Source organism: Macaca fascicularis, chromosome 17, assembly GCF_037993035.2.
Source record: "Macaca fascicularis isolate 582-1 chromosome 17, T2T-MFA8v1.1".
Taxonomy (NCBI): domain Eukaryota; kingdom Metazoa; phylum Chordata; class Mammalia; order Primates; family Cercopithecidae; genus Macaca; species Macaca fascicularis.
The window spans coordinates 56895539-56908410 of record NC_088391.1 but is presented as its reverse complement, the minus strand read 5'-3'; the positions used below and the strand labels follow the sequence as shown (position 1 = coordinate 56908410).

General features: G+C 34.9%; 1 protein-coding gene across 9 annotated transcripts in view; it reads left to right on the top strand.

Moving 5' to 3' along the window:
• The window catches only part of PCDH9 (protocadherin 9), a 956768-nt gene extending 954154 nt beyond the window's left edge, over window positions 1-2614 (top strand). For all 9 annotated transcript variants that reach the window (XM_005585979.5, XM_005585977.5, XM_015439327.4 and 6 more), the window contains one exon: window positions 431-2614. In XM_005585979.5, the coding sequence (XP_005586036.1) occupies window positions 431-804 (374 nt within the window). In that variant the 3' untranslated portion in view covers window positions 805-2614. The remainder of the gene's footprint in view (window positions 1-430) is intronic.
• The last annotated feature ends 10258 nt before the right edge of the window (window positions 2615-12872 follow it).

Here is a 12872-nt window from a genome sequence, read left to right as displayed (position 1 = left end):
TTATTCTACTTTTTATAATTTATCATAAATATGAGTTTATTTCTGGGATTTCTTAGAACATAAATTAGTAATAATCTATATGCCTTTATCAAAGACTTGATAAAAAATGATACATCATGGTTATATCTGTTCACCCATATCTGTCTTTTTATCTATCTATCCGTGTCTTTGGATCTAAATAACTAAATAAAGGATTAAGAGGGAAAATATTAATAGATCAATCTTACCTCCATAACAAATTTGATTCCTTTTGTGTTAATCTTTAAAAGATGGAGAAATATATCTTTGAGTTGCTTGACTTGACTCAAAGATATGCTTGACTTTATGAAAAAATAAGATCACTAATAACATACTTTTTCTCTAAGAGATAATTTTAATTGAAAATCGTAACCACTTTCTTTTCTTATATTCTCCCTCTTGTCTTCTGCAGATGGGCCTCTGGGTCCCCGAGGATTAGCTGAAGCTACAGAGATGTGCACTCAAGAGTGCTTGGTTTTGGGTCACTCTGATAATTGCTGGATGCCTCCTGGCTTGGGTCCATATCAACACCCCAAATCTCCTCTCTCAACCTTTGTACCCCAGAAAGAATGGGTGAAGAAGGACAAGCTTGTGAATGGGCACACCCTGACCAGGGCCTGGAAAGAAGACAGCAACAGGAACCAGTTCAATGACCGTAAGCAGTATGGCTCCAACGAAGGCCATTTCAACAATGGCAGCCACATGACAGACATTCCTCTGGCAAATCTGAAGTCTTATAAGCAAGCAGGAGGTGCTATTGAGAGTCCTAAGGAGCACCAACTCTAAGAAAAGGCTATATGGGACCTAATAACTTTAATCTAAATAGACATGCTAATACCGTGTGTGTCAGAGCTTTATGTATTCAATAGATCTCTACAACTATGCCCCTTCTAGCAGGGATACTTATAACTTTGTGTTAGCACCATGGAGAATACAATATTTTGCAACATATGAGAGAAGATAGTTGTAGTCATGCAATCTTGTTTACTAGAATTGATTAAACTCTCCAGAGATCTCTCCATTGTGCAAAATTTTTTTTATTATTGCATTTTATTTTGACCCTGGACTGCTGCTATGAACAATAGAATATGCATTTGGAAAGTAAGAAAGTTTCATAGATTAGAGTGACTGAAAAACATACCCAGTTAAAAAATTGTGCTTTTTTTTTTGTCATTGATTTGTGCTGGGACCGCTATACTTGACATTATACTGCAAACAAAACTTAAAGAGATAAGCATTAAACCTATCGTGCTGTTAACAACGTTAGTGGACACTTGTAAGTCAATCAGTGTTAAAGTATTTGTAAATAGAAGCAAGCTATTATTAACAACTTTTGTGTACTTATAATGTTCACCTAAAAATGTTGTAGCATAATTCTGTGTTTTATGGTTGCTTCTGTCCTTTTTATTTACCTCTTTGTTGTTATTTTCATTGTTTCTTTTAGTGAGGTGTTTCTGCGTTAGTAGTCTGTCTTGACACACATTGTTCAAAGAATCTCAAACACTTGTGTTTAAAAAAGGTTCTGAAATCTTGCTTCTTGTATGATAGCTTATGATGCTGGAATTCTGTAAACAATAAAGATGAAAGAAAAAATGATAACTATACAAAAAAGGGCTTCTGCAAAAGCTTGGAAATTCAGAACCTATTTTTTACATCCTTGTTTTCAAAGTAGGCAAAAGCAAAATCATCTAATTAGTACCATTAAGTGAGAGAGTAATGGAAAAGTGTTATCCATCAAAAGTGATATAATATCCTGTACTTGTCACTCATGCAAAACTAATGTATCAAAATTAGCATATATGGAAGAAAAATCACTATTCTAAAATAGTTTCAATTGGGCAAATGTGTGTCTACAACTTTGTTGAAATGGCAGAGTTTGTGTTGATCCTCATATACAATAATGTTGTTGTAACACAAGTGTTATTAGACCATAGCCACAAAATATTTAATGTGTTGTGCCTTCATGATGTAACAGAACATTCTCCAGGTAGGGTAGTTGGGGGAAATAAAGGGATAAATCTCTAATTATTGCTGTTTAACTGTTTGTTATCATAGTTGGTCAATGCCTGGCAGGTACCAGCATATTGTCACTTAGGTCAAACCAACAAAGTGACAACTAATGTTAATAAGATCTCAGTTGCACGTGCAAACAAATCCAAATTCGAACATTCTTAGGAGGTTTTTGTTAAGGCATGACAGATGATTTAAACAAATAAATAGCATGCAACAAAATGTCTTTATTGAAAGAAGTGGAAGTTATCTTAATGCCACGGTTCACCATCAATTTAAAAGTAAAAAAAAACAAAAAAAAAAACCCAAAAAATTTTAAAAAAAAGGTTTGCTAATCTGATAGTTAATTTGTTCTTACCAAAAAATAAAATTACTTTGTAAATAGCAGTTCACATTTTTCCACAGTATAATGGAAAATAATGGGTAGGGGTGCATTGCTTATTGAAGTACATTTTTGTCGGTTTGTGAGGGGTGTTTGATGATTTTGACAGAATAAATATCTAAACAATTATCCTTGTTACTGCTTTGCCAGTTCTACGTTATTTACAATTATTCAGCTCTTGCAATAAATGTTCTGAATTCCTGATTGTAGTGTGTTACTTTTTAGTCAACATCCAAATTGGTTATTTATACTTCTAATTGTTGGGTAAATATATATGGATAACATTTAACTTTTATTTAGAAATTAAGGAAGATTCATTAGGATTTAGTACCTATTCTTTGAAAATGTGAGTACCATGATAAGTGTTCAATTACCCTAATGGTCTTCAAAACTATTTTTTAGGGAAATTCATGGAGAAAGTTCACTCACTTTCTGGTCAAGATTCATGCAAGTTTCATCAAAGTGAAATCCCAAATCAGAAACTTTGCTGGTAGCACTAGCGAGGTTATTTTTTGATTCTTTGTCTCTTTAATAAGACTTCATGGAATAAACTGTCACTTATGTCATCATTGACCAAGGCAGAAGATCATTCTGGGATTATGGATTGAAACCCAGAGTCAAACTTCATCTGTATTTCTTTCAGTTTAGGAAAATAGGCACAGAAAGCTATCAAGGATAAGAAGACACACTCAAACATATGCCATGTGTGTATGCTCGTCCTAGAGCAATTGCATCAATGTTCACTCACGCTGGAGTTTTGGGCTAGGTAAGTAAGCCTGACTCTTCAAGCCCTAGAGCTTTTTGAAGGATTGTGAAAGAGGATTTGGGAATCAGAGGCATAGTGTTAAAGTTATTTGCCTGGACCATTGTCCGAATATGACATCCTGACCATTCATTCCTAATAAGCTAGACCTATCCCCTAGTCTGAGGTACACTGTAGCACCACTCTCCTTTCCCTCACAGGGGTAGAGACTGCCCCAAGATACAAACAGGGAATGAATTCTGAAAAGAGGATATTCTGAAAAACAGAAATTAAAATCCATGCCTGCACCGTTCCTTTGTCTATTTTTTTATTTTTTTTACACCAATCAGGTAAGTCATTCCCCTCTGCCTTGAAGAGTAAAGAGAAACTAAGCTCATATTCTCGCCATGAATAAACTGGAATTTTGAAAAGGCACTCACCTTTCCCATTCCTACCATATTTCTTCTAATAAATACAACAATATCCAGTCCTATGAAGGCATTTGGTTATATGCTCTGTGAAATTTTAAGAGTAATAACATCACACACCAAACTGAAGAATTTACCCATCAAGTAAATAAAATAATACATTTGCAATGACTATTCCGTAAGTATCATCTATATTGCTTTATGTTGTTGACATTGGACATAAGAGTCGTCATTTACCAGGAAACAAAAGTTATTTACATTACCTAAGAGAACATACCTAAATGAAATGTATAAAATGATTTTATAGCAATTATCAAATATTATGATTGTATACACTAGCAATTTTTGAGCACATAAAAATTAACTTTATAAACCTGAATAGGGCCTATTTGAATGAGCATTCCTACACATACTCTAACATAAATTTGTATTTAAATAATGGGTATTCATTAACAGACAATTGAGTAGTCATTTTGCTGCACTGATGCTATTCAGTGAATCTCATTCAGAATCCCATCATTCCCATTCTGTGGCTAAAGCTACAAATGCAGCTGAGGCCCAGAGTTGTTCCAGTATTTATTAAACTGTTGGATAGAGGCCAGGGATGGTTAATTATTATTAATGAGGAGTTTTGGCAGTGGAAGATGAAAGGGATGCCTTGTCAATTTCAGTTTTTAATGTGGATGCCAGGGTGTTACTTTGCATGAGGGCAAAACCAACCTATGAAAAGGAGGAGTGGTGTTGTGAGTCCAAAAATGCTTCATTGTTCTGCTTTGTTTTAAATAGAGCTGATCTTCCCTCCCTAAAGGAAGCTCCTTTATTTGTTCTTTCGAGAGACAGTGCTTAAAAATTCTTCCAGTGTGCTTAACGGCACAGTGATCACACAATAAATTCTCCATACACTTTTCTTACCCTTTCACAACTACCAATCTAAATTTTAGTAGATATCAGCCAGACTTTGCACTGTTCAAAAAATGGAAAATTAGTATCTTAATATTACAGTATTTTTGTAAGGTATAATATATACCTGTAAAACATGATTATCAAAATAATATCTTATTCATGTTTTAGTTCACTGAAAGTATAAATTAATATGTATTCCAAAGGTATCAATTTTCTATTATACCACCATCTATATTTCAACATAAGGAGTTGAAATATAGTTAGTTGAAATATAGTTGAAATATAGTTCTACCTCTACCTATGCATTTTTTATTTCTTAGAATTCTTAAACAGAGCACCATATTGAAATGAGTTCTGTCCATATTTATGTTACCTTAGCCTATTACATTATTCTTGAAGCTTTACAGCAAAAAATCTATTATTTTTAAATAAAAATCTTCCATTTTTATTCTTATTTTTTCTTTGTACCTTATGGCTGTGTTTCTAACAGTATTTGTACAACACAATTATTTTTGGACTCATTCAATACCACCTACTTAAGGTTCACATATTTGCAAATATATTGAATTACAGTGATTTTCAAATATTACAATCCCATTTAAATTATTAAATTCAAACACTGCTTTTTATGAACCTTTGTGGTTCCTCTGTTTGAACCAGTTCACCTCCAATTTCATTATTAGTTTGTTTTTCATTGACATTGTTCTGAAAAATAATACCCAACAACAGTAGTAAAAATTTTTGCTCTGAAACTCTAACACAAAGCTTTCTACAACATACTTTTGTGTGATTATAAGTAAAGTTACAATATTTTTATATTTAATGAGATTACATCTACTTTATTTTAATTGAATATTCTCATAACCAATTGTGACAAATTATTTTATATGTGATGTACATTTGATTTATTACAGGAAGCAAGTCATAAAATGATTTTACATAACCTTAAATTCATTCACCTTTAAACTTATTCATACACAATTGTACTTCAATGTGAATATAACTGAAAATTTGGCCTTGCTGGTGTGAATTCAAACCTCTCTGAATTTACAGGCACATAGTTGAACTTCTTCCTCCTGGAAACATTTTTTTTTCCCCTGGCTTCCTGGAAACCACAATCTTGTGATTTCCTCTTACTTTACTGGCCATTTCTTCTCAGGCTTCTTGGTTAGTTTCTCCTTTGCTTATGACTTATTGAATGTTTTATAAGGTCCAAGGCTCAGTTCCTTGGCTTCTTTTCTTCTCTATCTGCACTTACTCTCTTGGGAAGCTCATATTCCAGTCTGGATCTCTCCCCTAAACATCAGAACTTCTGATCCAAATCCCTTTTCAACAAGTATACTTGGACATTTCCAAGATGAGTCAAAATTAACATATCCAACATAACTCATCATCTCCTCTCATGTCACACACACACACACACACACAACACAGTCTGCTACTGCAGCCAGTCTTCCAACTTCCTAGTTAATGGCACCTCTATCAGATATTCAGGCCAGAAAATGTAAAGTTTTCTTTATCTCTTCTCTGTCATACTTGTGGAGCATCTTTCTCTTTCTGACTGCAAAGTTCATCCAATCTAACCATGTCTCAATAGTTCCTCTTGCCAATTGGGATAAGTATCATCATCCTTTTTCTGGATTATTATGGGTCTCCTAACTGTTCTCCTTGTAACTGGTCTTCCTCGTGTAACCTTCCCCCATCTAGTCTGTTCTAAGCATGCCTGAGTGATCCTCTTAAAAAAGAGGTAATCCAGACATCCTTCCTCTTCTCACAAAACTCCAAGAGTCAGTTGCTTTTCTCAGAATGAAAATTAAAGCCCTTATGTTTTCCTACAAGGCCAATAAAGTGTGGATGCCCCTCTTCTCACTAATCTCATGTTTGAATGACTGTCTTTCTCACCCCATTATGATCCATTGGCTCCTCATTGCTTCTCAAACATGCAGGAATATGTCTGCCTCAGGTTATTTGCATCAGCTTTTCCTCTGCTGGAAATAGGCTTCTCTCATATCTGTAAAGAACTCTTTTCCTAGCTTCAAGTCTTCGCTTAAATACAATCTTCACCCTCAGGCCTGCGCCAACTCTTCATTTTTTTTTTTTTATTATTATTGTGAAGATATCTCTATCATCTCTATCTCTATCATTTATCTCTATCTCATCTCTCTGTATCTATCTCTATCTCTTCTCTGTATCTCTATCTCCATCACTATCATCTATCTATTACTTATCATCTATCTATATCTATCTATCTATCTATATCTGTCTATCTATTATCTATCATCTCTATCTCCCTCTTTTCCTCCTTCTCTCTCCATCTCCCTCCCTCTCTCTTTCTCTCCCTATATATCTATTTATCTATCACCATTTTAGCTACTTTAATCATGTTAACTATTAGTGTGCTATACAGTGGAGTTAACTGCATTCACTATGTTGTGCAATCATTATTACTATTTCAAAACTTTTTTTATTACTCCAAACACAGTCTATAACCATTAAGCAATAAATCCCCATTTTCCCCTACCCTCAGTTCCAGGCAACTTCTAATATACTTCACGTCTTTGTGAATTTTCATATTCCAGATATTTTATATCTGTAAAAATGTACATTTGCCATTTTGAGTTTGGTTTATCTGCCTAACATAATGCTTGTTCTCAAGGTTTATCTGTGTTATGTCATGTCTCAGAAATTTATTTCTTTTTATGGATGGATTATCTCTATATATAAATATATAATATATAGTATAAATATATAATATATAAATATATATACATCTACATCATAATCATATTTTGTCCATTAACAGATAACAGTCATCTGTTAATGGACATGGGTTATTAATACCTTTAGATGATTGTGAATAATGCTGCAACAAACATTGGTGTATAAGTACCTGTTTGAGTTTCTGTTTGTGAATTTCTCTAATTGGTGGACATATTCTTTGAAATGGAATTGCTGGGTCATATAGTAATTCTGTTTGGCTCTTTGACGAACTGTCAAGTTGTTTTCTCCAGTAGCTAGCCTAGTTTACATTACCAGAAGCAATGTGTGGCGGTCCAGTGCTCCACATATTCACCAACGCTTATTTTTCTCTTTTTTGGAAAGAGGAAAGTCTGTTACCCAGGCCGTTGCCCAAGCTGGAGTGCAGAGGTACAATCAAGGCTCACTGCAGCCTCAAACTCCTGGGCTCAGTTGATCCTCCCACCTCAGCCTCTGAAGTATTTGGGACTACAGGCCTGCACCCCCATGCCTGTCTAATTTTTAAGTTTGTATTAGAAACAGAGCCTCACTATGTTGCCCATGCTGGTGCTCTTTTTTTTTTTTTTTTTTTTTTTAAATAGCCATTTTAGCAGGTGTGAAGTGGTATCTCATTGTAGCTTTGATTTTAGTTTTCCAAATAACTAAGGATGTTGATCCATTTGTATATCTTATTTGGAGAAAATTCTATACAAGTTGTTTGCCTGTGTTTAATTGTGTGGTCTATTTGTTGAGTTTTTGGAGCTGTTTATATGTTCTGGATATTTACTCCTGATATCAGACGCATGGTCTACAAATGTTCTCTTCCATTTTTATCTTTTCAGTTTCTTGATAATGTCTATTGAGGCACAAATTTTTAAAATGTTTAACAAAGTCCAATTTATTAACTTTTTTCTTTTATTACTTATGATTTTTTTGTGTCATATTTAAGAATTCATTGCTAAATCCAGAGTCATAAAGATTTGCCCCTATGTTTTATTCTAAGTATTGTAATGTTTTAGCTCTTATATTAAGGCTGTTGATCCATGTTGTGTTAACATTTGTATATAGTGTAAGGTAAGGCTTTATTCTTTTCATGTTGATTTTGCCAATTTCCTTTTCTGTATCAGTTGAGATGATTATTTTTCCCTTTTGTTCTATTAATGTGGCATATGACATGGACTGATTTTCTTATATTGAGCCATCCTTCCCTTCCTGGGATAAATCACACTTAGTTGTGGCTTAATTATTAATTGTAATACAATATTGGATTTGATTTGCTAGTATTTTTTAGGACTTTTTATTCTATACTCATAAGAGATATTTGCCTATATTTTTATTTCCTTGTGATTTTTGTATGTAGTTTTTCTGTGAGGGTATTGCTGGCATCATAAGATGGTATAAATTCTGTTTTCTGGAGAAAATCAAGAGGTATTGACATTCATTTTTCTTTAAATGTTTGGAAAAATTCATGAGTGAGGCTATCTGTTCCTTGACTGTTCTTTTTCGGGAAGTTTTAAATTATTATACTGATTCAATCTCTTTTGATAGGTTTTTTGAGACATTCTATTTCTTCTTAAGTCAGTTTAGATAATATATGTGCTTCTAATAATTTTTTTAACTTTATCTAGATTATCTAATTGTTTAGAATCCATTGGTTCACATTACTCTCCTATAATTCTTTTTTTTAAATTTATTTATTTATTATTATACTTTAAGTTGTAGGGTATATGTGCATAACGTGCAGGTTTGTTACATATGTATACTTATGCCATGTTGCTGTGCTGCACCCATCAGAGTCAGCAATAACGTTCCCGCTTTCATTTCCGATTTTCATCAACTATGTCTTCTTTTTTTTATTTCTTTGTCAGTCTAGCTAAATTTTGTCAATTTTATTGATTTATTCAAAGAAATAAATTTTTGTTTTGTTGACTCTATAGTTTTTCTATATTATGTGTTATCTATCTCTGTTCTGATCTTTACTATTTCCTTCCTTCTGCCAGCTTTTGGTTTAATTTTCTCTTTTTCTGTCTCCTCATGGTTCAACATTAATTTATTGATTTGAGATATTTTTAAGGTTAGTGTATATAGCTACAAAATTTTCTCCAAGCACATTCACTTCATCCCATAAGTTTGATATGTTGTGTTTTCATTTTTACTCATCCCTAAATATATTCTAGTTTCTTTTGTGATTTCATCTTTGTCACATTGGTTGGTTAAGGGTATGTTGTTTTATTTTCCCATACTTGTGAATTTTCCAGTTTTACTTTATTAATGTTTCTAGTTTCATTTTACTGTTGTCAGAAAATATAATTTGTATGATTTCAAACTATTTAAATGTATTTAATCTTGTTTTGTGGGTTAATGTATCTGACCACTGCATTTATTTATTTATTTAAATTATTATTATTATCATTATTATTATTCTTTTAGAGACAGGGTATTGCTCCGGCACCCAGGCTGGAGTGCAGTGGCACAATTATGGCTCATTGCAACTGCTGCCCCCCGCCCCCTGGGGTCAAGTTGTCCTTCTGCCTCAGCCTCCCGAGTAGCTGGGACCACAGGTGCACATCACCATGCCCAGCTCCTTTTTTGTATTTTTAGGAGATATGGGAGTTTTGCCATGCTTCTCAGGCTGGGCTTGAACTCCTGAGCTCAAGTGACCTGCCTGCTTTGGCCTCCCAAAGTGGTAGGATTACAAGCATGAGCCACCGTACCTGGGCCTGACCACTGCATTTTAAAGTTAGAATTCCTTCTCCAGCATTAACAATCCTATTTACAAATTACTTTCCTTTTTTTCTCCCATAGCACTGAACACATTCTAACATAGCTATAATTTACTTATTAATTTACAATGCTTATTGTTCATTGTCTTTCCCCACTGAAAGATAAACTCTAGTTTACTGATGTATTTCAAGCCCCTAGAATCATGCCTGGTACCAAGTAGACACTCAACATATATTTGATGAGTGAATGAATGAACTACTACCCCAAATATCGGTCTTTTTATTTTTACAGTGTTTACATGGAATAGGAAGAAATTGATTCTACTTAGGCAATAGCCCAATTTTCAGATGTAAAACAAGGTCCTTATAACAATAAATATAACATTAGTTTCCTTCAGGTTACATGATGGGAAAATTCTAACAAAATACATTATTTGTAAACAACAGCAACATTTTGCTTTCCACATTTGTTCTTTTTTATTCCCTTCCATCTAGTTGCTGGAATTTGTCCAGTTTCCCGCAGGGGAACCATTGACTTCAATAAAATTCAGTAACTTTCAAGAGCAAAGTTAATGTCTTTCTAGGAAATTGCTGCTTTGGAAGAAAGTACTGATAATGCAATTAGTATTTATTTTTAACTTGAACTTTTATTTTATAGAATTCATGTTTCTCTCTGTATACCTGGAAATTTGCACATCCCATTGCCTGTGGTGTGTGACTGCTACTTTGATAAGCAATAGTTTCTTCCTCGGTACTTCATGACTTGAGGTGATCACAAAAGCCTCCTTTAGACTCTGTTGCATTTGCCACACATCCACATCCCACTGTTATGCACTTTGAGCCAGGAGATGCTATTTTGGCCATCAACCTTACAGAAAAAAGCTAAGGTGATATCAGGTGTCATTTTAAAACTGCATCTTACGGCTGGGCATGGTGGCCCATGCCTATAATGCCAGCACTTTGGGAAACCGAGGCGGGTGGATCGCCTGAGATCAGGAGTTCGAGACTAGCCTGGCTAACATGGCAAAACCCTGTCTCTACCAAAAATACAAAAATTAGCTGGGCTTGGTGGCAGGTGCCTGTAGTCTCAGCTACTAAGGAGGCTCAGGCGGGAGAATTGCTTGAACCTGAGAGACTGAGGTTGCAGTGAGCCAAGATCACGCCACTGCCTCCAGCCTAGGCAATCACGCCACTGCACTCCAGCCTGGGCAACCACACCACTGCACTCCAGCCTGGGCAACCACACCACTGCACTCCAGCCTGGGCAACCACACCACTGCACTCCAGCCTGGGCAACCACGCCACTGCACTCCAGCCTGGGCAACCACGCCACTGCCCTCCAGCCTGGGCAACCACGCCACTGCCCTCCAGCCTGGGCAACCACGCCACTGCCCTCCAGCCTGGGCAACCACGCCACTGCCCTCCAGCCTGGGCAACCACGCCACTGCCCTCCAGCCTGGGCAACCACGCCACTGCCCTCCAGCCTGGGCAATCACGCCACTGCACTCCAGCCTGGGCGACCGATTTGTTGTTTGTCTCAAAACAAACAACAAAAAAGAGGATTTTATTTCTACCACAAAGAGATTTTAGATCACTTTAAAAACCCAAAAAACTCCACACATCACAGAAAAAATAAAAGTAACAGAAAATTAAGGCAGAGGGAATGTGTGGGTTTGTGTGTGTATGTGCCATATACCAACTCATGTCAATTCTGCACACTTTCCAGGAATGGACTATCCTTTTGATTCTGGGATTATTGAAAGCTAAAGAAAAACTATCAAATAGACAACAATAAAAAAACATGCCATTTACCAGTAGAATAAGTAAAATATATTTTTACATCTCAGTGGATCGCATGCCACTATTACAATTTTCTCCAACACATGATAACAGTGGACATTAGTATCTTAATACTTTTAAATGGACTTATATTTTTCTAACTTATCATTGTTTTAAGTAATAGTTTATATAAATCATGATTCACACTGTATAAACTATATAAAATTCTACATAAGACATGTTTTTACTTCACTTAGAGTAATATTTTTAAATGTTAAATATATCACTTAAGTAATCCTGTTTATAAGTTCCAGCCCTTGGGAAGCATTACAATAATGGCATCTCTGCTGATTCACCGCTAGGCAGCTCAGATCATCAAATTCCCTATTGCTATCCATTTCTCCTGTTTTCATTATGAAAAAGAATATTTCTTTTTAAAAAAGCCTACTGTTTGAAAAGGAGAAAATAATTACCTTGGTTGCCATAGCTGGGATGACCATATCCCTATGAAAGAAAATTGGTACAGATCCAGCCTCAGTGATGGGTCCTTATTCCTCTCTGCTTGTTTAAAGCATCTCTAATGAAATTATGTTTAGTATCTAAAGGGCCACTGTCCCTGATTATGGCAGAGATTACAAAAGATGGTTGAAATATTTACTAGTCGATTAACCTGAGTTTTATAATGTGACATACCTGCTGTACAATATATTTTTTAAATTAGGATTTTATTTACCTTTGGTTGGGATTATCCCATATATCTGTTGAAATAGTGGGGGTTTCAGCAGAGCCCAGAGATCTTCAGAATAATTGACAGAGATGCCCATCATACACATCATGAGACAGAGTATTATTTCTTAGGAAAAAAAATCTACCTAGCTGCACAATTTTCAGACTGAAACATGGATACATAGCAGACCTGTTTGCTGTTCTTTATTTTCTACAGCATATAAACATCTCCTGCAGTGGGGTTTACCTTATTTATTCATTAACAATTATAATAACTAACATTTATAAAGTACTTATTATATGTTCATCACAGTTCCACAGATTTACTAGTATTAGCTTATTTAATTTTCTCATGCTTTTTAAAAAGATATGTGCTGTTTGTGTCACCCTTTCACAGATGAGAACACTGAGATACAGGAAGACTA